Here is a 25,676-nt window from a genome sequence, read left to right on the forward strand (position 1 = left end):
AAGCAGAGCGAACCATTCAAATGCAGTCTGAGCCTGTGGCCTGCAGAAACTGCTCAATGCTGAAGCTGCTTTTTGTGAACCATGCAAAATGGCCAAGGACTAGAGAGACAAAGATAGGCTGGCACCACCTGGGGCCTCATGCCTGGAAATGGTCAGCGGGTTTGAAAGAGAATTGACAAGGAGGTAACTGTCTCATTTCTCTCATCTAAAAACCAGGGAATGCAGGCAGGGCGCGGTGGCTCATGCCTGTAATCCCAGCACTTTGGGAGGCCGAGATAGGCTGATCACTTGAGGCCGGGAGTTCAAGACCAGCCTGGCCACATGGCAAAACCCTGTCTCTACTAAAAAAATAAATAAATAAATACAAAAATTAGCCAGATGTGGTAGCACACGCCTGTGTCCCAGCTACTCAGGAGGCTGAGGCAGGAGAGTCACTTAAACCTGGGAGGCGGAGGTTGCAGTGAGCCGAGATGACGCCACTGCATTCCAGCCTGGGTGACACAGCAAGACTCTGTCTCAAAAAAAAAAAGATAAAATAAAAATAAAAGCCAGGGAATGTTGCTAGAACCTTCTGCATAGGATTGGTATGGTCCTATAATGAGATGATTCATGTAAGAGTCTTGGCACAGGACCCGGCCTGGAGTAAACACTTGATAAATGGTCGTGTGTGGCTGTGCCCTTGTTCCTCTGCTTACACAGGAATTCCAGGAGAACTAACATGGTGTCTTTTTTTGTGGCCCTGTCCCCCACCCATGTGCTGTCCATCAAAGGCATCTAATAAACATTTTTAACAGGAGGTGGAAGGGACTTGAGTTCCTGTGATGCTGACAGTGACCATTTGTCTCACTTGTAGTGAGTACTCGTATGTGCTCAACAAGTGTGTGTTGTGTAAAAAAGCAAACAACAGAGTGTAAAGTCCACCAGAATGTCCACTCCACAAGGACAGGCTTTTCCAGCTGTTCTGCTTACTGCTGGATCCACCGCCTAGAACAGTGCTTGGCACTAAGTAGGTGCTCAACGAATATTTGTTGCGTCGACACATGAATCAATGACTCTGTGGATGAATGAATGAATGAAGAAAGGATTGAGCTTATGAATGAATATTAGATCTTCCTTTCCCAGACCCAGGAGACAGGCCTTTTGTAAAGTTTCAGGTCCCCATCACAGGCTGACTGAGCCCTAAGCATGGTGACCAGGGAGTGGAGAAAGTGAACAAAGAAAGAGACAAGGTGGGCTCAGGTCTCTGGCCTGAGGCATCTCTAGATTTCCCTAGCAACAGCGCCTACTGGTGGAGAGGAGCATTCTGGGAGCTGCCCTGGATGGGCTCAGGGTGGGGCAGGGATGGCGTGTACCACAGGCGGCTGCTGCTTTTTTTTTTTTTTTTTTTGAGACAGGGTCCCACTCTGTCACCCAGGCCGGAGTGCGGTGGTGTCATCACAGCTCGCTGCAGCGTCGGCATGCCAGGCTTAAGCGATCCTCCTGCCTCAGCCTCCTGAGTAGCTGGGACTACAAGTGTGCACCACCACACCCGGCTTATTTTTTTTTTTTTAATTTTTTGTAGAGACAGGGTCTCACCATACTACCCAAGCTGGTCGAATTCCTGGGCTCAAGCAATCTGCCTGCCTCAGCCTCCCAAAGTGCTGGGACCACAGTTGTGAGCCACCGCGTCCAGCCCACTGTCAGCTTCTTATCACCTGCTGAACCCTCAGTAATGCCACCTCCACCCCAGCAATAGGCTCTTCAAGTAGGGACGCCTAGATGGTAGGGGCTGTTTTCCATGACAGGGCAAACACTGGGCAAAGTGGCACCACGAAGCATTTTTCATCTATATAAGGACTTTATTTTCTTCTATGCTGGGCTGAAGTGGTGCATTCTAAGGGTTGTACATCCCACCCACTGCCCCCACCAAGGGGAGGTTTCTGAAGAAAATCCCCAGGGCTTCCAAGAGAGGTGTTCCCCCATTGAGTGTTTATATGCCACTCACACGCTGGGCACAGAACATTCTTAAGGGATAATGTTTAACCAGCGTGTGGGCTGAGTTGCTGTGGCTCACGGAGGACCAGGTGAAGGGCTGGCCTCCTTCCTAGGTGGGCTCTGGAGAAGGCTGGGCCCCTCTGCCCTCCCATAACTCAGGTTCCCGTCTTGACTCCACCAGTAGGAAACAGGCATCCTTTTGTCCTCTTCAGGGAGCAAACTGTTATCTGGATTTTTTCTTAAGCTAATACAGAAGCCAGGACTTTGATTCTTTGAAAAAAATTCTGTTTTAAGCAATTTATTGGTGTCCATAGGGTATGGGCCCAACCTCACTAAAATAGTCATTCCTTGCATATTAAGATGTGTGAATGTTTTACAGCTTACGAGAAAGGAAAAGAACAAAGTGATTGTAAAATCCTTGAAGGCAGAGACTGGGTGTTATACTTGCAATCCCACCTCGGTCAGGAGCAATTTACTATGTACTCAGTTTTCCCCTATCTTAAAATATGAGATGGACAGGACTCTATAATTTGTACAGCAGGTTGTTCCCAAATTTTAATGTGCACAAGAGTCACTGGGGGGAAGCTGGTTAAAAAGCTAGACTTCCAGATCCCACTGTGATTCATTCATTCAATTGATGTTTATTGAGCTACTACCATAAGTAGGGTTTCCGGATTTAGCAAAGACAAATACAGGATGTCCATTTAAACTTGAATGTCAGATCAACAAATTTTTTTTTGTTTTTGAGACAGAGTCTTACTCTGTTGCCCAGGCTAGAATGCAGTACAGTGTTGTGATCATAGCTCAGTGCAACCTCGACCTTCTGGGCTCAAGCAGTCCTTCCTCAGCCTCCCAAGTAGCTGGGACTACAGATGTGCACTATATGCCTGGCCAATTTTTCTTTTTTTATGTAGAGATGAGGTCTCACTATATTGCCCAGGCTGGTCTCAAACTCCTGGGCTCAAGCGATCCTCCTACCTCAATGCCCCGCAAAGTGCTGGAATTACAGGCACTAAGACATTATGGCCGGCCAACAAATTTTATGTTTTTATTTCATTTATTTTTTGAGACAGGGTTTCACTCTTGTTGCCCAGCCTTGTAGCCCAGTGCAATGGTGTGATCTTGGCTCCCTGCAACCTCCGCCTCCCAGGTTCAAGCGATTTTCCTGTCTCAGCCTCCCAGTAGCTGGAATTACAGGTGCCTGCAACCATGCTTGGCCAATTTTTGTATTTTTAGTAGAAACGGGGTTTTACCATGTTGGCCAGGCTGGCTTTGAACTCCTGACCTCAGGTGATCTGCCTGCCTTGGCCTCCCAAAGTGCTGGGATTACAGGCGTGAGCCACTGCGCCTGGCCAAATTATTATTATTTTTTGAGATAGGATCTTGCTCTGCTGCCCAGGCTAGAGTGCAGTGGTGCATCACAGCTCACTGCAGCCTTCACCTCCTGGGGTTAGGCAATCCCCCCACCTCAGCCTCCTGAGTAGCTGAGACCATAGATACATACCACCACACCTGACTAATTTTTTTGTATTTTTTGTAGAGATGGGCTTTCACCATGTTGCCCAGGCTGGTCTCGAACTCCTGGGCTTAAGCAATCCTCCCACCTCGGCCTCCCAAAGTGTTAGGCTTATAGGTGTGAGCCATTGTGCGTGACCTACAAATCATGTTTTAACATCAGCATGTCTCATGCAATAATGGGCTTGCCTCCGTGCATTCATGCTACTATAACCAAGTACCACCACAGGCTAGGTGACTTGTAAACAACAAAATTTATTTGTCACAGTTCTGGAGGCTAAAAGTCCAAGGTCAGGGTGCCAGCATGATCAGGTTCTGGTGAGGGCCCTCTTCCGGGTTGTAGATAGCCTTTGTTTTTTCTTCACCTGGCAGAAAGACAGTAAAGTAGCTCTCTGGCATCTTCTTATAGAGGCGCTAATTCCGTTCACGAGAACTCCACTTCATCACCTAATCGCCTCTCAGAGGCCTCACCTCCAACACGCTGGGACAGACAAAGCTTTCAATATAGGAATTTTGGGGGAACACAAACATTCATGCAGTCCATTATGGAACATATACGAGAAAGTGCTTTGTTGTTTATATGAAATTCAAATTTAACTGGGAGTCCTGTCGTTTAACTGGTAACCCTAATGCTGCACCAAACACTGTTCTAGGTGATGGGAGAACAGCGTGAACAAAACACAGCCCCTAATTTCTGATAGCTTATGTTCTAGTGAGGAAGCCATTTCCTGGTGCCGCCATAGGGTCTGGCGACAAATCGATCCATGCAGACAAATAGATCCAGGAAGGAAGGGGGAAGCCAGGAGAGGGGTGGAGTGATGGAGGTGGCTGTCCATTCTGAATAGAGTAGATAGGGAGGCTCTTTCTTTGGAGGTGACATTTATTTATTTATTTATTTTTGACATGGGTCACTTACCTTAATAACAATACTTATACCATGTTATCGCCATGGAATGTAAATTCAGATTAGACAAGAGAATTTCACAAGTGTAATAGCTGTCTGTATAGTATATAAAAGTTTGGGTACACTGTCTGGCCAAACCAGCTTGCTCGTAAGTCATTAATCAAATCCATTATAGGTAATTTGTTCAGTTCAATGTTTACAATTCTTATGGAAAAAATAAGCAACACACACATTTAAAAACTGTTCATTTACTTTTGCATGAGTGCTTAAAATACATATTTCTGTTTCAAGGTGATATTTAAAAATTATTCTAATATATCAGCAGCAAAAATATAATTTGCAATTACAAAAAACTAAACTAGAATCCTTAAGTTATTCTGTTTACAATTGTGATTCTTTAATAAATACTACTATTATGCAGCTCTATTGTTTAAGCTTTCTGGATTTGGTTTAAACACATGCACATATATTGTCAATTGTGGGAAGCTTTACAAGTTATATTCCATGCACTTTCTGGACAGAGTTCTAACAGAGCCAGCCAGTCCACAAAACAGGCAGATAAAAGTTGAATTAACTGGGGCAAATAGGACTCTTAAACAACATCCAAAATATGTGATATTCTGCAGCAAACTGGGAGTACCTTCAGGATTGGCCTGTTATCTTCTTTAGAACTGAGTTCATCTTAAAAATTTAAGAAGGTGGACATTTCAACACCATCAAGTGCATTTAGGTGACATGTTTAAGTTAACCTGACTTCCTTGAGTGACCTAGTTAGTAAACTAGTCACTAGTAATTCGGTCACCAGGCAAATCAAGCCTGCAAGAAAGGAAGCCAATATTCAAAATGCCATGTTACCATCTAAACGCATACAAATTAGTTTATTTCCAACAATAATAGGTAACTTCAATAATGAGATGTCTAACTAAAGCAAGCTCCTGCAACAAGACCAAGACAGCATCTCTTCTTCTAAGGCTTAGGTTTTGCCCAGAATTCCCGATACATGGAATAGCCCATACCAACAGTTATTGCTCCTATAACAAAGCCTTGGGCTGCCGCACGCATGTGGATCAGATGAATGGACATTTTAGTATTTCCCCTGCTCTTCAGTTTGTATAATCCATATGCAACGATTGCTGCAAAACCTGCTATTCCAACGGGTACGAATGGTGCCTCTTTAGCTTTTTGAATAAGTTTGGATCCCTGATCTTCCTCATATGAAGGAAGGGAAACACCTGTGTCTGTTGACATAGTGATTGCTTGAAGAATCTCCCTAGAGCGAGAAAACCTCCCACCCACCAACCAGCTTCTGATCCCTGCACGCGCACCCAGTCCTCCTGGCTTCTCCTCACCCACAGTCGTGCCAGCCAGTCCTGGAGGTGATATTTAAACAAGGATCTGTGGAGGTGAGATTTGGATGCAGCAAGCGTGGAGGGTGCAAGGATCCACATAGATAGTAAGCCCTTCTGGAAGAATCCGATGTGGGGGTCTGTGAATGCCACTTTGAGAAAAATGACTTTAGGCTTTCAAGCCTCATGTCCACCTCTGATGATGCACTTAGCTGTTTACAGCCCCTCTCTGAGCCTCAGTTGATTTCATATGTTCAGTGGGAATAGTAGTCACTGACTCGCTTTCTCACAGGGCTGTTGTGTGTATCAAATGACGTAAAAGATGGGAAAGGACTTCGGAAACTGACAAGTGCTCAGCGGGGCCTCGACTAGCGCTCTCCAATAGGAATACAATGCAAGCCCCTTGTGTAACTTCAAAGTGTCTAGTAGCTGCTTGAAAAAGCAAAAAATGCGAAATTTATTTTATTTTATTTCTTGAGACAGAGTTTTGCTCTTGTTGCCCAGTCTGGAGTGCAGTGGCGTGACCTCGGCTCACTGCAACCTCCTCCTCCCAGGTTCAAGTGATTCTCCTGCCTCAGCCTCCCGAGTAGTTGGGATTACAGGCGCCTGCCACCACGCCCGGCTAATTTTTTTCTATTTTTAGTATAGATGGGGTTTCACAATGTGGTCCAGGCTGGTCTCGAACTTCTGACCTCAGGGATCCACCTGTCTCGACCTCCCAGAGTGCTGGTAAAACAGGCGTGAGCCACTCTGCCTGGCACGAAATTGATTTTAATAATATGTTTTATGTAATGCATAATACTTTGGTAATAATATACCAAAGTGTTATTTTTACATGTTGTCAATATAAAAATTACTACAGAGCTATTTTATAACATTTTTCTTGTGCTAAGTCTGGTGCATGTTATGTGCTTACTTACGGCTCATCTTAATTTGCACTAGCCACATACAAGTGCCTAACAGCCGTATGTGGCCCGCGGCCTCATGTTGGACAGCACAGGCTGTATCATGAATATTATGTGAAGAGCTGGCCTCATTGTTTTAAAACACAGTGTGTTAGTGGAAATTTTGAGGTATAATCATACAGTAATTTTTTTTATATTTATATTTTACTTTTACTTTTTTTTTTTTTAAGAGACGGAGTCTCACTCTGTCGCCCAGCCTGCAGTGCAGTGGTGCCATCACAGCTCACTAGAGCCTCAAACTCACAGGCTCAAGCCATCCTCTCACCTCAGCCTTCTCACTAGCTAGGACTATAGACATGAGCTACCAGGCCCAGATAATTCTTTTTTAGAGATGGGGTCTCACTGTGTTGTCCAGGCTGGTCTCAAACTCCTGGCCTCAAGTGATTCTCCTGCCTTGGCATCCCAAAGTGCTGGGATTACAAGCATGAGCCACTGTGCCCAGCCTTTATTTTATTTTTTAAATTGACACAGTAATTGTGTGTATGTTTCGATGCACACCATGTGTAGTGATCAGGGTAACTTGCATTTCTGTCATCTCAAACATCATTTCTTCATGTTGGGAATAGCCACTATCCTCATTCTAGCTATTTGGAACTTACGTTGTAGTCATCCTACAGTGGCATAAAGCTCTGGAACTTATTCCTCCCACCTCGCTGTAACTTTGTATCCTTTAAGAACTCCCTCTCTATCCCCCGCCCTTTCCCTTCCCCTTCCCAGCCTGTAGTATCCTCTGTTCTACTGTTTGCTTCTATGAGATCAACACTTTAGCTTCTGCATATGAGTGAGAGCATGTGGTGTTTAACTTTCTGTCCCTGGTTTACTTCCAAGGTGGAATATTGAACAGTAAAGTGAAATAGACCAGTGACACAACAATATGAATGATTCTTACAACAGGCTAAGTAAAAGAAGCCAGACTAAGGGCAACAGATCAACAGATGATCACCATCGAAAAGATAGTTCCCAAGAAGAGGGGGCATTCCACACCATGGGGGTCCACAGGGGGAGCACTGGGGTGGCTCAGGAAGGAGGGAGGGAGGGGGAGAAATGTGGGCGGGAGCCTTTGGTTATGGTTTCTGTGGGAAGGACAGAGTGGGACAGGGTAAGAGGCTTAGAAATGGCTAATTAGGATCATTTCAGTGGGCTCTGGGGGATAGGGACTGTCCCTAGTTGAATAGTACCTGGCCTGGGGTGATTACAGCAGGTGTATTGTGGCCTGCTGGACAGTGAATGCCCAGTAAAGGAGGTGGTTGGACTATGGGCTCTAGGTTGCTTGCTTTGCATTTGAAGAGTGTGCTCCAGGGCGACTTGCCTGCTTATCGCTAGGTTATCACTGGCTAACCCTGGGAGGGCCAGTGCCTGTAGGTCAGCAAGGCCTCGGATATCAAAGCTCCAGAACACAAAAGATAAGACATGTGTCATGTACTCATACTGCAAGAGGTTTGGCCAGGGGCACGGCACGGCAATCCAGATTGGTTTGGGTGAATGTCAGTAGCTCTGTCATTTCTCAGCCCTACCAGCCTGCGGCCAGCCCCTTAGCTTTTAACAGGAAAAGAGATTACAAGGAATTGCCTGAGCTGAGCTTCTTCAGAGCTTGTTGCTCTCTGCGACTGTTCTTTGGAGCTAGTCTTGTGCTAGAAGTTGTGAAGGCTTTGCCTAATTCCAGTTGAGATGTTCAAGGGAAAGAGTCCCTTTCCCCTCCTTTCATGTGATTATTTATTTATTGTTTAGACAGTGTGTCACTCTGTCACCCAGGCTGGGGTGCAGCGCATGATCTCACTGCAGCCTCGACCTCCCACGCTCAAGTGATGCTCCTGCCTCAGCCTCCCTTGTAGCTGGGACTACAGGCACGCATCACCATGCCTGGCTAATTTTGTCTATTTTTCGTAGAGACGAGGTCTCACTATGTTGCCCAGGCTGGTCTCAAACTCCTGGACTCAAACGATCCTCCCACCTCATCCTCCCAAAGTGCTGCGATTACAGGCATCAGCTACCACGCCAGGCCTCTATGTGATATTAATGCCCAACTCCAAACCCGGTAGGGTCTGGGGGAATTTAGGGGTGTCTAGTGCCTGCTGATAATCACCTAAGTGTATTGAGAGATGAGGAGTGGTATTTTCCCCTCCCTTGGAAATGCCAGGCCCCTCTTGGCTGTAACGTCTCAGTGGCTGGTGCTTGTGGACCATGGGAGGAGAGTGTGGGGAAAGGAGCCTCTTTTGGTTAATAGCATCTCTGATGATCACCCCTCAGGCCCCACCCCAACCCGCCTGCCCACCTGTACCACCTGGGCTAATCCACATGCTTCTCTGAAGACCTGCTCTTCAAAGAGACAAGTACAATGCAAATTAAAACCATAATATACCACTACATATTCATGAGAATGGCTGAAATTAAAAAGACTGACCTCACTAAGTGCTGGCGAAGGTGTGGAGCAACTGGCACTCTTGAATACCGCTGGTGAGAATGAAAACTGGAAACTTGGGGGAAAACTTTGACGGTTTCTAAGAAAGTGAAACATTGACCTATTCTATGATCCAGCTATTCCACTCCTAGGCATTTACCCAAAAGAAATAAAGTATACATCTCCCCAAAGACTCAAATACAAATGTTCATAGCAGCTCTTATTTGTAATAGCCCCAAAGTGGAAACAACCCACATGTCCATCAACAGGTGGCTAGATGAAAATTGTGGTCTAGCTATATGGTGGAATATTGTGCAATGAAATGAAACAGATCACTGATACACACAACAACATGAATAATTCTCAGAATAATTATGTTGAGTGAAAGAAGCCAGATCCGCCCCCCTCCAAAAACAAATACATATATACCGTCAGATTCTGATGCTAGAAAGGCAAACTAATGCATTGTGACAGAAGTGTTTATCTGTGATCATGGTTGCCTAGGGTAGGCGGAGGCAGGAGGGAGGGATTATAAAGAGGTATACAGAAACTTTTGGGAGTGATGGATTCATTCACTATCTTGATTATGGTGATGATTTCATGGGTATATACATAAGTTAAACCTCGGCTAATTGTAAACGTTAAACATATGTAATTTATTGTATATCAACTATGCCTCAACAAAGCTATAAAGCTTAAAATATCTGTTTTTTAAAAAGTCATGTACAGGCCAGTCATGGTGGCTCACGTGCTTGTATTCTCAGTGCTTCAAGAGGTTGAGGCGGCAGGATCACTTTAGGTCAGGAGTTTGAGAGCAGCCTGGGCAACAGAAAGTTAGCTGAGTGTGGTGGCAGGCACCTGTAGTTCCAGCTACTAAGGAAGCTGAGGTGAGAGGATCACTGGAGCCCGGGAGGCAGAGGTTGCAGTGAGCCATGATCCTGCCACTGCTCTTCAGTCTGAGCAACAGAGACCCTGTCCCACGGAGGAGGAGGAGGGGAAGAAGGGGGGAGGAGGAAGGGGGAAGGAGGGAGGGAGGGAAGGAAGGAAGGAAGGAAGGAAAGAAGGAAGGAAGGAAGGAAGGAAGGAAGGAAGGAAGGAAGGAAGGAAGGAAGGAGAAGAAGGAGAAAGAAAAAGGAGGAGGAGGAAGAGAAAGAAGGAGAATGGGAAGAGAAAGACTGAGAAGGAGGAAGAGGAAGAACAAAAAGAAGAAAGAAGAAGCATGCATAAGCTTTTGGGGGTGGGCTGGCAGGAGATCAGACTGTGAGGCAGTGCCAGCCTCCAGTCCTAAGGCGGATCTGGGAGCAGGCGCTAGGATGCAGAGGGGACACAAAAGGGGACAGGTGGGCCTGGACCCTCCCCAGGAGTGGCTCGCACCCTGATTGGGGCACCCAACCTACCCTGCTGTGAACCAGTCTATCTGAGGTGTGTTAGTGGAGACACAAACCTTTGCTTATGCCAGAGATGTGATTTGTTTCAACTGGGAAGATGGGATGAGGCTTCTTGGAAACAATGGTATTTGAATGTATTGGTCTCTTACTTGAAAAATAGAGTGTGATCATTGGAATAGCTGACCTCTGATGAGCACTTAGTATGTGCTAGGGACTCTTGGAAAGCTGCACATGCAGTATTCCATTTTATTCTTGTCACATACTTGCTGGGCGGGCACTTTTATCACCTCCATTTAAGGACATGGATGCCCAAGGTCTTATAGTATAGGTCTTATAGGTATAGTGGTGATACCAAGATTTGGCCCCTGGTCGTCTAATTTCCAGTTCAGCACTCCTATTATTCCCAATCTGTCTCTGGTGTGTGGGTGTGTGGATGGAGAATATATTGGAATGTACAACTGTTTGGGTTTTTTTTGTTGTTTTTTGGAGATAGGGTCTTGCTCTGTCACCCAGGCTGGAGTGCAGTGGTGCAATCATAGCTCACTGCAACCTTGAACTCCTAGGCTCAGACGGTCCTCCAGCCTCAGCCTCCCAAGTAGCTGGGACTACAGATGTGCGCCACCATGCCTGGCTAACTTTTACAATTATTTTGTAGAGATAAGGTCTTGCTATGTTGCCCAGGCTGGTCTCAAACTCCTGGGCTTAAGCGATTCTGCCACTTTGGCCTCCCAAAACGTTGGGATTACAGGTATGAGCCAGTGCACCCGAATTTGAGTATGATTTGAAGATGCCTTTGGGACCCTTCTGTTGTAAATCATTGTCACTTATCACTAGTCTAAAATGGAAAAGGTAAACAGTATTGAACAAATGTTGAATTAATTACCCCCATCACTTGCAGATAGTACTTTTTGTTTTACATCATAATCTTGTCTATCTCTTTCCCCACACCTCCATGGTTTTGATGATGAACCTTTCAAGTAAGGCTTCACTGGTTGTTTCTTTGAATTATCCTCTTCATTAATTACGTGAACAGGGTAGAAATGGTCAAAGATGTTGACTCACTGTGGTCTTATATCAAGGTAGCAGTCACACTCACAAGGCAGATGCCATTGTATGGAAGAGCAGGTGCATGTCCAGCAGTGACCCCATGGAGACGTTCCTGGTGGAGCTGATGAATGGCTTCTTTAGGTAGTATGGAGTCTCTGGGCAAATGAAATCGAACTCTTCATGGTCATGAGTTGCACTGGCACATCTTTCTGATCGCTGGAGACCATCATGATAGGACATCATTGTATCATTTCTAGGCTTCTCAGAGACTGAGCACATGCAACCTCGCCATTGTGTCCTGCTGAGTCTGGGGAGGGGTGTCAGGACAGCCTGTCCTCAAAGGGCCTTGTCACAGGAGAGGGACACCGTGACCAGCAGAACTGCTCACAGGTCGAGGGCCACTGGGTGACAAGAGGGTAGAGAGTGGATGTTTCAGTCACGGTGAGGTGACATCGTTTCGTGCCAGTGTCCAGTTGCCGGTGTGTTTGTGGTTGGCCAAATGCAGGGACAGCTTCCTTCTGGAATAAATGCATAGGCTTTTGAGCCCATTCTTTGTTCATTCTCTCATTCTTTTAGTTTTTGTTGTGGAAAGTTTCAAACACACAGAAGTAGAGAGAATCATATAAAAGACTCCCACCAGGTGCTGTGGGTCACACCTGTAATCCCAGCACTTTGGGAGGCTGAGGCATGATGGTTGCTTGAGCCCAGGAGTTTGAGACCAGTCTGAGCAACATAGCAAGTCCTAATCTCTTGAAAAAAATTAAACAATTAGCCAGGTGTGGTGATGTGTGACTGTAGTCCCTGCCACTTGCGAGGCTGAGGCGGGAAGATCATTTGAGCCCCGGAGGTCGAGGCTGTGGTGAGCTGCGATTGTGCAACTGCACTCCAGCCTGAGTGACAGAGCAAGACCCTGTCTCAAAAAAATAAAATAAATGAAAGACGTTCATGTACCCAGCACAAATGTTGACATTTCACCAATCGTGCCTTGTATTTGACTTTTTCTGATTTTCTTTTTTTTTGTATAATGTAATGTGTTTTTTATTTTAATATTTAATTACTTTCATTTATTTATTATTTTTATTTTATTATTATACTTTAGGTTTTAGGGTACATGTGCACAATGTGCAGGTTTGTTACAAACACTTCTGATTCTAATTCTATTTTCTGTTGAGGCATAACAGTCAGTAAAGCTCACAGCTTGATGGATTTTGAAGATGAATTTTCATCTATGTTTATATCTGTGAAACCTTCAGATCAAGATGTAGAACATTCTCAGACCTCAGCAGGCTCTTGCCTGCCCATCCCTGAGATCTGCACTTTCATAAATTGTAGGGTACAATGGTGACATCATATTGGGAAAGATATTTTGACAGATAAAAAATTTTATCTTGGCCGGGTGTGGTGGCTCACGCTTGTAATCCCAGCACTTTGGGAGGCCGAGGTGGGTGGATCATGAGGTCAGGAGATAGAGACCACAGTGAAACCCCGTCTCTACTAAAAATACAAAAAATTAGCCGGGCCTGGTGGCGGGCGCCTGTAGTCCCAGCTACTCGGAGAGGCTGAGGCAGGAGAATGGCGTGAACCTGGGAGGCGGAGCTTGCAGTGAGCCGAGACTGGGCCACTGCACTCCACCCTGGGCGACAGAGCAAGACTCTGTCTCAAAAAAAAAAAAAAAAAAAAATTTTGTCTTCCTTCTTGCCTTCCTGCCTTCCTTTCTCCCTCCCCTCCCCTCCCTCCCTCCTTCCATTCTTATTTCCTTCCCTTCTTCCTTCTTCATTCACTGATCTACTTACTGAGAGAGTAAACTCTGGATTTGTTTAAAAAAAAAAATGGGCCGGGCGCAGTGGCTCACGCCTGTAATCCCAGTACTTTGGGAGGCCGAGGCAGGTGAATCACTTGAGGTCAGGAGTTTGAGACAAGCCTGGCCAACATGGCAAAACCCCATCTGTACTAAAAATATAAAAATCAGCCAGGTGAGGCAGCAGGTGCCTGTAATCCCAGCTACTTGGGAGACTGAGGCAGGAGAATCACTTGAACTTGGGGGGTGGAGTTTGCAGTGAGCACAGATCATGCCACTGCACTCCAGCCTGGGCGACAGAGCGAGACTCCGTGTCAAAATAATAATAATAATAATAATAATAATAATGGAAAATACATACAGATGCAGAGTTTACCTTCTCAGTAATTAAGAAGGTAATTGCTGAGAAAGTAAACTCTGAGTCTATATGGAAAAACCCAGATGAAGTGAAACTGGCTTAGAGATTGGCTTAGAGATTATTTCAGATTAACAGTCTCTGTCAATCTCTGTCAATCTGCCTTCCTTCTTCCCTTCCTCTCCCTCTTCCTCACCCTCTCTGCCTTCCTTTGCTTTCTTCCTGCTGAGCACTGACTGGCAACTCTAATGGCTATTGGAGATTCAGAACAAAACCAACCATGGTACTGGCCGGTCTTCCATGTCCACAGTGCCCTGGTAACAAGAAGGTACCTGAAGTGGCTTCTCAGGGTTTCTAACCCTTTTTTTTTTTTTTTTTTTTTGAGATGAAGTCTCACTCTTGTCTCCCAGGCTGGAGTGCGATGGTGCAATCTCGGCTCACTGCAACCTCCGCCTCCCAGGATCAAGCGATTCTCCCGCCTTGGCCCCCTGAGTAGCTGGGATTACAGGCGCCTGCAACCACACCCGGCTAGGTTTTGTATTTTTAGCAGAGACGGAGTTTCACCATGTTGGCCAGGTTGGTCTAGAACTCCTGACCTCAGGTGATCCATCCACCTCAGCCTCCCAAAGTGCTGGGATTACAGGCATGAGCCACTGTGCCCAGCCTCAGGGTTTCTTAGGAAGGGTGAGCTTCCTGCCTCAAAGGCGCTCAAGGCTGGGGAAGGGGTATCTTAAGTGCCTGGCTGGAGGCTGACCTGTTGACTTAAGCTCCCCCCAGACCCCCAGTCAGAGGAGGTCAAAAGGGCCTGGTGGGTGGTGACACCTCTGTGTTCCCTCGCAGACGCTGCAGGAGATCTTCCAGGCCGAGAACACCATCATGCTGCTGGAAAGATCCATCAAGGCCAAGGAGGGCCCATTGAAGGTGGCCCAGACGAGGCTGGAGTGCCGGACCTGGCGCCCCAACATGGAGCTGTGCAGGGACATCCCACAGTTCAAGTAAGCGAGGGAGGCCAGAGGAGGTGGGAGAACCCCTGGGAATCCAGGAAGGGGGAGGGGTGGGTCTCAGGAGCTCCCAGGTGCACTGGGTCTGAAAAATGGACCCTCCCTCAATCAGGACATCCAGTCCTACAACTCAACAGAGTGCAGGGTGCGGGTGGAGTTCGGAGATGCAGCTCAGGCTGTACCACTGCGTGGCTTCCTCATCACTGAGAGTCCCACCTTGTGTACCGTGGTCTTCTCACTTGCCTAAACGAGGGGTCGCTTTGTAACTGCGTTGTGCTCTAGAAACCCTCCTGTTTCCCTTGAAAGCCAAGGCAATGAATGGTAGCCCCCCAGGCAGTGGCTTTACCTTCTCTCTCCAGGCTCCCATGAAAGAGGCAACCATTCCTCACTCACTTCCCACCTCCCTCTTTGTAAAGTTCTCACCGGGAAGCCCTGGAAGAGCCTCATGAGCTCCTGGCTGATGGATCGCACCCATCCTGCTGTGCTAAGGAGGCTGGCATCTGTTGACGAAGGGCTTTCTCACAGGACAGGGGTCAAAAGCTTATGCCAACCCAGAAAGGATGTTTGTGGGGGGCAGGGGCGGGGATTGTAATAGGATGATGGCCAGGCCAAGAAGGAATAACTCAGCAGACATGGGGATTATTTCCCATGAACGCGCTGTTTGACTTGGGGCAAACCACTTGGCCACTCTGTTCTTGCCATGCTAGGGGCATTATCTTAGTTGTCTATTGCTGTGTAATAAATTACCCCAAAAGGTAGTGACTTGAAAGAACCACATTTGTTATCTCAGTTTCTGTGGGTTAGGAATTGGGCTAGGTTCCTTGCTAGGTTCCACATGTCAGGGTCTTCCACAGGTTGCAATCAAGGTGTCAGCTGGGGCTGTGGTCTTATCTCAAGGCTGGACTGGGGAAGGTTCCACATCCAAGCTCACTCCCATGCTTGTTGGCAGAACTCAGTTCTTTGCTGGCTGTTGGCTGGCAGCCACCCTCATTCACCCATGGGTCTCTCCAGCATGGTGGCTTGCTTCAACAAAGCATGCAAGCCAGAAGGACAATGACAGTACCAGCAGCAAGGACGTCACTGTCTTCTGTAACCTAACCATGGAAGTGACAGCCCATCACTCTTTCTGCATGCTCTTCGTTAGAAGCAAGTCTCTAGGTCCACACTCAAGGGTGTGATACAAGGAGGTGGGGATCATTGAGGGTCATCCTTGAAACATCCTTCTATGGACACTAACAGAGTTTCTGGTGGAGTGGCAAGAGACTGAGTCCGGCCCCATTTCAGCTGCTCATTTGCTCCATAAACCTTATTCTGCATTCTCTGTGCCCAGGGCTGTGCTCACCGGGTTGCATAGCAGTACTTCTTTTGACAACGTACTGAGTTGATATCCCCCAAGAGAAAAAGATGGAAAGGACCATCCTCAGGCTTCCTTGGGCACATTATTTCAGCCCTGGCCTACAGCAAGGGAAGTTCACCCTGATGTCTAACTAACTGCAATCCCTTGAGCTTCTTTCGAGTTCTTTCCCCCCTAGTCTTACTCCTAGGGGAGTTGGGAAGTCAGTTACTCCTACTGTTGTCAAATGGGAAGATAAATTGAGGTCCAGAGCGGTTGAAAAAGCTGTCCCAGTCACACAGCACTAAGCCAGGGCTTTACTGGGCAGGGAATGCAGGTCTTGGTCCAGTGATGGACCCTGCTCCCTCCGTCCTGGTGTGGAGACCCCACTGCTAGATGTGAAAAGATGTCAAGAAGAGAGCTATCAGTTAGGAGAAGGAGGATAGATAATCAAGAAAAAGTGTTGGGTGGTGCCAAAGCAATGATTTTTGCACAGCCTCAGTTACTGCCTAAGTAACCATTTAGGAAATGGAAAAAGCAGGGTATGTGTTGGGGTGGGGTGGAGGGGCAGGCAAATTGATCCAAGGCTTTGAACTTGAGGGCCTGGGGTCCGTCCCACTTTGGAAGGCCGAGGCAGGAGGATCACTTGAGGCCAGGAGTTTGAGACCAGTCTGGACAACATAGCAAGACACTATCTCTAAAAAAAAATACAAAACTTAGCCAGGCATCGTGGCATGTACCTGTAGTCCTAGCTACTCAGGAGGCTGAGGCAGAAGGATTGCTTAAGCCCAGGAGTTGGAGGCTGCAGTGAGCTATGACTGTGCCATTGCACTCCACCCTGGGCAACACAGCAACACCCAGTAGACCTGCTGCTGGCTTGCTAGGTCTTCAGCCCTGGAAGTGAGATGGATAGGGTCTAGGTCCTGGGTGCAGGAGAGTGGGGGCTGGGCTCTGCTGACCTCTCTTCCATCTGCCCCTGCTTCTTCGATGCTCAGGCTGAACCCCAGTACCTCCTGGAGTGGAGGGCTCAGATGATACCTTTGCTTCCCCAACGAGACTTTTTTTTTAATTGAGCCTTGCTCTGTTGCCCAGGCTGGAGTGCAGTGGCACGATCTTGGCTCACTGCAACCTCCACCTCCCAGGTTCAAGAGATTCTCCTGCCTTAGTCTCCCGAGTAGCTGGGATTACACTCGCCTGCCACCATGCTCGGCTAATTTTTGTATTTTTAGTAGAGGCAGGGTTTCACCACGTTGGCCAGGCTGGTCTCAAACTCCTAACCTCAAGTGATCCAGCCACCTCGGCATCCCAAAGTGCGGGGATTACAGGCGTGAGCCACAGTGCCCGGCCCCGCCAGGGGACTTCTACAGAACAGGGCTTCTGGGGGAGTTGCCTGGAGGACCTACTGCTTTGGGACAAGCTCTCTGCCTTCCCGTTTCCCGTTCAACAGTCATACCACTGAGGAGGACAGACAGAAAGCAAGGAGGTGGAGCATGTTTGGTTCAGGAGCCGGGCCGTGTGTGTGTGTGTGTGTGTGTGTGTGTGTGTGTGCATCTGTGTATGTTGTGTTTTCGTTTGTATGCATGGCTGTCTTGGGAATTGAGCAGATTATAGGATTCAGGCTGTCTCCCTTCTCCAGTGGCTAAATTGTGCCATGTGTGCATGATCTTCCTTGTCCCCATCCTCTCCATTCCTGCCTTTGGGCCATCTTTTTCCTTTTCCTCCTACAAGTGGTCTCTCTTCTCCTGACCTACTCCAATCACTAGGGTCCCATCCATGTCTATCCCCCAGAAAGAAAGGCCAATTAAAATTGAACTTTAAAGGCTAGGTGTGGTGGTTCAGACCTGTAACCCCAGCACTTTGGGAGGCTGAGGTAGGAGGATCGCATGAGGCCAGGAGTTCAAGACCAGCCTGGACAATATAGCAAGACCCCATCTCTACAAAAAATACAAAAATTAGCCAGGCATGGTGGCGTCCCTATAGTACAAGCTACTTAGGAGACTGAAGCGGGAGGATTGCTTAAGCACAGAAGTTGGAGGCTGCAGTGAGCTATAATCTTGCCACTGTACTCTATCCTGGGCAACAAAGCAACACCTTGTTAAAAAAAAAAAAAAAAAAACCCAAAAACTAAATTTTAATTAAAATTAAATAAAGTTAAAAATTAAATTCCTTATTCACACTAACCACATTTCAAGGGCTCAGTATCCACATGTGGCTAGGGTCCACCATATCAGACAACATAGCACAGAACATCTCCCTTGCTCTAGAAAGTTCTATTGGACAGTGCTGGTGGAAGTTTCCAGGCTGCTTCTGTCACTTCGCTTTGCTTCTCTCTAGCCCAGGCTTACCATGGGGAAGTTCACCCAGCTTCATATCCTCCAGTTCTGAGCACAGTTTCATTGTCTCTTCTCCCCAGAGGTGGGATCCCCAGCACAGTCCCACAACCAAGCCACCGTCACAGCTCACCTTGCTGCATTCGTTTCCCAGGGCTGCTATCACAAATTACTACAAACTGGGTGGCTATAGACACAGTTTATTCCCTCACAGCTTTGGGGGCCGGAAGTCCCAAATCAAGGTTGCTCTTCCTGGAGGCTCTGAGAGAGGCTCTGTTCCCTGCCGCTCTCCCAGCTCCGGGAGGCTGTCAGCAATCCTTGGCGTCCTTCAGCTTGTAGCCGCATCGCTTGCATCTCTGCCTTTGTCTCCACATCACCTTCTCCCCTGCATGTCTCTGTCTCAGACCTCCCTCTCCTTTCTCTTATAAGAAGATCAGTCATTGGATTTAGATGTCACCCTAAATCCAGGATGATCTCATCTTAAGATCCTAACTTCATTACATCTGCAAAGACCCTATTTCCTAATAACATTACACACACCAGGGCTTGGGATTTCAACATATCTTTCTGAGGAACACCATCCAGTCCACTCTGTGTGGATTCACAATAACCTCCTAACCTTTCTCCTGCCTCTACTCTTGCCCACTTCCAATCTCATCTTACACAGCTGCCTGGAGGTTATCCCGAAACTCGAGTCAGCATGCCATTCCCCTGTTTCAACCCCCCGGCCCCACCCCATGGCTTCCCACAGCACTGAGAACAAACCCAAGCCCTTTAATTTTGCATGCGCTTTTCTCTTTTTTTTTTTTTTTTTTTTTTTGAGATGGAGTCTTGCTCTATTGCCTAGGCTAGAGTGTAGTGGTGTGATCTCAGCCTACTGCAACCTCTGCCTCCTGGGTTCAAGCAATTCTCCTGCGTTAGCCTCCCGAATAGCTGGGATAACAGGCACCTGCCACCACACTTGGCTAATTTTTGTGTGTATGTATGTGTATATATATATATATATATATATATATATATATATATATTTTTTTTTTTTTTTTTTTTTTTTTTTTTTAAGTCAGGACCGGGTTTCACCATGTTGGCCAGGCTGGTCTCAAACTCTCGACCTCAAGTGATCTGCCCACTTCAGCCCCCCAAAGTGCTGGGATGACAGGCTGCAACCTCTGCCTCCTGGGTCAGCCTCCCAAGTAGCTGGGATTACAGGTGTGCACCACGACACCTGGCTAATTCTTTGTATTTTTAGTAGAGATGGCGTTTTGCCACCATGTTGACCAGGCTGGTCTTGAACCCCTGACCTCAAGTGATCTGCCTGCCTCAGCCTCCCAAAGTGCTGGGATTACAAGTGTGAGTCACCACACCCATCCAAAATTTAAATTTTAAATTAAAGTAATACAACTAAAATTCAGCTTCTCAACTGCATGGCCACATTCAAGTGTTCATTAGCCCCGTGGGGCTGGTGGGTACCATACTGGATGTTGCAGATATAGACCTTTCCATCTTCACAGAAAGTTCTATTCCACGGCACTGCTGCAGCATACTTTCCCTCTTGGCCTTCACATGTCCAGCTAAGTCTCATCTTTCTTCTCTGCTCAAAGTCCTCTCCTGGGAGGCAGAGGGAGGAGGATCACTTGAGCCCAGGAGTTTGAGACCAACCTGGAAGCAAAAAAAGAAACCCCATCTCTATGAAAACTTTTTTCTTTAATTAGCCAGGTGTGGTGGTGCATGCCTGTAGCCTCAGCTATTTGGGAGGCTGAGACAGGAGGATCTCTTGAACCCAGAGTTTTGAGGCTGCAGTAAGCTATGGTGGCACCACTGCACTCCAGCCTAGGTGATAGAGGGAGACCTTGTCTAAAAACAAAAAAAAAAAATTAAAATCAGCTAGGTGCGGTGGCTCATGCCTGTAATCTCAGCATTTTGGGAGTCTGAGTCGGGCAGATTGCTTGAGCCTGGGAGTTTGAGACCAGCCTGGGCAACATGGTGAAACCCTGTCTCTACAAAAAATGTAAAATCAGCCGAGTGCAGTTTTGCACGCCTGTGGACCCAGCTACTTGGGAGGCTGAGGCTGAAGGAACGCTTAAGCCAAGCAAGTTGAGGCTGCAGTGAGCTATGACTACACCACTGTACTCTGGCCTAGACAGAGTTAGACTCTGTCTCAAAAAGAAAAAAGAAAAAAAAAAGTCCTCTCCTCGGAAAGTTCTAGAAAAGCAAAGCCTCAGAAGGAGAGGGGTGGGGAAGTAGTATGGGGCAGCCCAGTCCCAGCTGATCCTGCAAGGGGCTCCAGACCGTGAAGTGCATCACAGGCATGTCTGCACCAGAGGCCCTTTGTACCTGAGTCAGCCAGCCATTGCCTGTGGCCGCTGGCAGGGACTCTCCTCCCAGGTGAGATAGCTCCGATTGGCTGAGCGACATAATTCTCTGGAGAAGTGCAGACCTGTGGGCCATTAGCAGCCAACATTCACTCGTAGCAGCTAGGGATGCTGCCCTGGCCAGTAAGGAAGACCTGAGTGAGGCTCTTATCTAGACAAGGCTAGCCCTGTTATCCTGTTTATTAAAAAATTATAGGGCCAGGCGTGGTGGCTCATGCCTGTAATCCCAGCACTTTGGGAGGCTGAGACTGGCGGATTGCCTGAGCTTAGGAGTTCGAGACCAGCCTGGGCAACACGGTGAAACCCTGTCTCTACTAAAACACGAAAAATTAGCTGGGTGTGGCGGCATGCGCCTGTAATCCCAGCTACTTGGGACACTGAGGCAGGAGAATTGCTTGAACCCAGGAGGTGGAGGTTGCCATGAGCCGAGATTGCACCACTGCACTCCAGCCTGGACGACAGGGCGAGACTCCATCTCAAAAAAAAAAAAAAAAAAAAAAAAAAAAAAAATTGTGATAAAGTACACATAACACAACATTTACCATCAGTGATATTTGGTAAATTCACGATGTTGTGCAACCCTCACCGGTCTCTAGTTCTATGATGTTTTCATCAACCCAAAAGGAAACCCCATACCCATTAAGCAATCTTCTACATTCTCCCCACCGCCTGACCTCTGGAAGCCACCAGTTAACTTTCTGTCCGTATGGCTTTGCCTCTTTTGGACATTTCCTGTGCTTGCAGTCATGCAGTATTTGTCCTTTTGTGTCTGGCTTCCTTTGTTTAGCATCATGTTTTACAAGGTTCATTCATGTTGTCACAGGTATTAGTATTTCATTCCTTTTTTTTTGAGACGGAGTTTCACTCAGGTGCCCAGGCTGGAGTGCAACGATGTGATCTCAGCTCACTGCAACCTCTGCCTCCCGGGTTCAAGAGCTTCTCCCACCTCAGCCTCTCGAGTAGCTGGGATTACAGGCACCCACCATCATGCCCGGCTAATTTTTTGTATTTTCAGTAGAGATGGGGTTTCACCATGTTGGCTAGGCTGGTCCTGAACTCCTGACCTCAGGTGATCCACCTGTCTCGGCCTCCCAAAGTGCTGGGATTACAGGCGGGAGCCACCATACCCAGCTGTATTTCATTCCTTTTTATTATAGGTGAATAATCTCCCATTTTGTGGCTCGATTACACTGTGCTTATCCACTCATCCATCCATCCATGGACATTTGAGCTGCTTCCACCTTTTGGCTATTGTCAATAGGGCTGCTGTGAACATTCATGTACACATTTTGGTTTGAACAACTGTTTTCCGTTCTTTTGGGTACATACCCAGGAGCAGAACTGCTGGACTGTATGGTAAGTCTACGTCTAACTTATCGAGGAATCTCCGGATTGGTCTCCTGTCCTGTTTTACTGTCCTGTCTTATTTCTTCCTTTGTGTACATTACCCTCGACAGTTCTCTTGTGTGTTTACTTGTCTACCTGTTCTGCCTCTGCCTTCCCCTGGAGGGCTGAGCCTTGCCTGTCTTGCTCGCTGCTGCCTCTCAGTGCCAGGCACAGTTCCCAGTGCACAGTGAGTGCATCTACCTTGAACCGAATAACCTGTGCCAGGCCGGGCACTGTGGCTCACACTTGTAATCCCAGCACTTTGGGAGGCCAAGGCAGGTGGATCACCTGAGGTCAGGAGTTCTTGACCAGCCTGACCAACATGGTGAAACCCCGTCTCTACTAAAAAAAAATACAAAAGTTAGCTGGGCGTTGTGGTGCACGCCTGTAATCCCAGCTACTCAGGAGGCTGAGGCAGAATTGCTTGAGCCCGGGAGGCAGAGGCTGCAGTGAGCCGAGATCGTGCCACTGCACTCCAGCCTGGGTGACAGAGTGAGACTCTGTCTCAAAAAGTAAACAAATAAAAATAAATGAATAACCCGTGCCATCTCCTCTGCCCTCACCCCAGGCTGGTGAACGAGGTGTTCACCATCGACGACACCCTGCAGACCCTCAAGCTGCGGCTGCGGGAGACGCAGGACACACTGCAGCTGCTGGTCATGACCAAGTGCCGGCTGGAGCACGAGCTCGCCATCAAAGCCAACACCCTCTTCATTGACAAGGAGAAGTGCATGGGCATGCGTAAGACCTTCCCCTGCACCCCGCGCCTGGTGGGCCACACCTGAGCACCGCCCTGGTGCCTCGTTCCACGCTGGCGTAAAATTGGAAAAGGCTGAGAAACAAAGTAAAGCGGTATTTTGTTTGAAAGGGCCGAATTTCTTTTTTTAACTTACCTGTTTCTTCTCTGCCTTTTCTTTCTTTCTTTCCTTCTTGCTTCCTTCCTTCTTTCTTTCTTTCCTTTCTTTCTTTCCTTTCTTTCCTTCTTTTTCTTTCTTTCCTTTCTTCTCTCTCTCTCTCTCTCTCACCTGTTTGTCACCTTAGGAGCACAGTGTAGACCATGGTGTTTTAAGATTAGACTTGGCAGCTCAAAATCTAGAGCCCAGCTCTGTCACTTAGGAGCTGTGTGGCCTTGAACAAGCTTCTAACCTGTGGTCTTCATCTATGGAATGAGGGTAGTCCGAGGTGCAGGGGACTGTCAGCAGTGTGGCGCAGAGAAAAAAACAAAAATAACCAGGATTTGCAATCAGAAGTTCTAGGTTTGAATGCCAACCTTGGTAGATGGAGTATTTATTTATTTATTTGAGATGGAGTTTCGCTCTGTCACCCAGGCTGGAGTGCAATGGTGCAATCTCGGCTCACTGCAACCTCCACCTCCTGGGTTCAAGCAATTCTCCTGCCTCAGCCTCCCAAGTAGCTGAGATTACAGGCGTACAGCACCACGCCCGGCTAATTTTTTGTGTTTTTAGTAGAGAGATAGGTTTTCACCATGTTGGCCAGGCTGATCTCAAACTCCTGACCTCAGGCGATCCTCCCAAAGTGCTGGGACTACAGGCATGAGCCACCGTGTCTGGCTGATGGAGTGTTTTAGAAATAGCTATGGGAGGCCAGGTGTGGTGGCTCACGCCTGTAATCCCAGCAGTTTGGGAAGCTGAGGTGGGCGGATCACGAGGTCAGGAGATCGAGACCATCCTGGCTAACATGGTGAAACCCCATCTCTACTAAAAATACAAAATATTAGCCGGGTGTGGTGGCGGGTGTCTGTAGTCCCAGTTACTTGGGAGGCTGAGGCAGGAGAATGGCGTGAACCTGCGAGGCGAAGCTTGCAGTGAGCTGAGATTGTGCCATTGCACTCCAGCCTGGGCGACAGAGCCAGACTCAGTCTTAAAAAAAAAAAAAAAAAAAAGAAAGAAAAAAGAAAAATAGCTATGGGAGGCCAGGTGTGGTGGCTCACGCCTGTAATCCCAGCACTTTGGGAGGCCGAGGTGGGTGGATCACTTGAGGCCAGGAGTTCTACACAAGCCTGGCCAATGTGGGGAAACCACATCTCTACTAAAAATCCAAAAATTTGCCAGGTGTGTTGGCGCAAACCTGTAATCCCAGCTACTGGGGAGGCTAAGGTGGGAGAAGCGCTTGAACCTGGGAGATGGAGGTTTCAGTGAGCCGAGATTATGCCACTGCACTCCTCAAAAAGTAGTTAAACATAAAACTGCCCTATGACTCAGCAATTTCACTCCTAGGTGTTTACCCAAGAGAAGTGAAAACGATCCTCAAATACTCGTACACGAATGTTCAGAGCAGCACTGATCACATTAGTCAAAGGGTGGAATGACCCAAATGTCTATCCATGGTTGGATGGGAAAATAAAATGTGCTGAATCCGTACAACGGAGTCTGATTCAACCATAAAACGGAATGAAGCACTGATCCATGGTACAACGTGGATGAACCTTGAAAACAGGATGCTAAGTGAAAAAAGCGACACAAATCTCACATAGTGTAGGATTCCATTTATATGAAATGTTCAGAATAGGCAAATCCAAAGAAATAGATGTGATTGCTGGGAGAGGGTAACGGGAGTGACTGCTTATTGAGTGCAGGGTTTTACTTTGGAGAGATGAAAATGTTTTGGAACTAGAGAGAGGTGGTTGCACAGCATTGTGAATACACTAAATGACATAGAATTGTTGCACTGCAGCCAGGCTGGAGTGCAGTGGTGGAATCTTGGCTCACTGCAACCTCTGCCTCCTGGGTTCAAGCGATTCTCCTGCCTCAGCTTCCCAAGTAGCTGGGACTACAGGTGCCCGCCACCACGCCTGGCTAATTTTTTGTATTTTTAGTAGAGACAGGGTTTCACTATGTTAACCAGGATGGTCTCGATCTCCTGACCTCAAGATCCGCTTGCCTCGGCCTCCCAAAGTGCTAGATTACAGCCATGATCCACTGCACCCAGCCAGGCCTCTGTTTCTTAACGTACCTATTCCATAGGGGATTTCACTCCTTCTCCTCTTTTTTTTTTTCCTTCTTTTTTGAGATGGGGTTTCTCTCTTGTCACTCAGGCTGGAGTGCAATGGCGTAATCTCAGCTCACTGCAACCTCTGCCTCCCTGGGTTCAAGTGATTCTCCTGCCTCAGCCTCCCGAGTAGCTGGAACTACAGGCGCACACCACTGTGCCCAGCTCATTTTTTGTATTTTTAGCAGAGAGAGGGTTTCACCATGTTGGCCAGGCTGGTCTCGAACTCCTGATTTCAGGCTATCCGCCCACCTCGGCCTCCTAAAGTGCTGGGATTACAGGCATGAGCCCAGCATGCCTTCCCCTCCTTTTAATCCCATTCATCCCCCCACTGACACCCAAATTTCTGGCTTCTAAATCCAGACTCCTGAACTCAGCTCATGATGACATTTCTAGCTTTACCTGCCCAGCTCCAGGCCACCTTCTGTTCCTCCCTAAGTAAATGCCGCACTAGCCGATCCCCAACCTTGGAGTCATCCTTGATTCCTCTCTTTCTCCCACACCCCACATTTAATTCATCAGCAAGTCATGTGCATACTACCTTCCTAATCTTTCCTG

At 47.4% G+C, this 25,676-nt stretch overlaps 2 protein-coding genes across 4 annotated transcripts in view; one reads left to right on the top strand and one right to left on the bottom strand.

Moving 5' to 3' along the window:
* Positions 1 to 22,976, top strand: part of TEKT5 (tektin 5) — a 67,046-nt gene extending 44,070 nt beyond the window's left edge. Inside the window, exons 6-8 of one of the 3 annotated variants that reach the window (XR_010115779.1) lie at positions 14,531 to 14,685; positions 21,881 to 22,079; positions 22,678 to 22,818. Coding sequence is in view for 2 of the 3 variants with exons in the window: in XM_055242574.1 (XP_055098549.1) it covers positions 14,531 to 14,685; positions 22,678 to 22,894 (372 nt within the window). In the remaining variant the exon portion in view is untranslated. Of the gene's footprint in view, positions 1 to 14,530; positions 14,686 to 15,050; positions 15,076 to 21,880; positions 22,080 to 22,677 lie in introns of those variants that run through there. The other 2 variants (XM_055242574.1, XM_055242576.2) reach the window with 2 other exon arrangements.
* Positions 4,467 to 5,747, bottom strand: LOC129462529 (HIG1 domain family member 1A, mitochondrial-like). Its single transcript, XM_055242592.2, has one exon. The coding sequence runs from the start codon at positions 5,639 to 5,641 to the stop codon at positions 5,360 to 5,362; it is 282 nt and encodes a 93-aa protein (XP_055098567.1). The 5' UTR covers positions 5,642 to 5,747; the 3' UTR covers positions 4,467 to 5,359.
* Positions 22,977 to 25,676: the final 2,700 nt, after the last annotated feature.

This window comes from Symphalangus syndactylus, chromosome 14 (genome assembly GCF_028878055.3).
Source record: "Symphalangus syndactylus isolate Jambi chromosome 14, NHGRI_mSymSyn1-v2.1_pri, whole genome shotgun sequence".
NCBI lineage: Eukaryota > Metazoa > Chordata > Mammalia > Primates > Hylobatidae > Symphalangus > Symphalangus syndactylus.

What these genes read in the sequence shown, in the direction of transcription:
- LOC129462529 (XM_055242592.2), bottom strand. Translation starts at nt 5,641, where the DNA reads ATGTCAACAGACACAGGTGTTTCCCTTCCTTCATATGAGGAAGATCAG.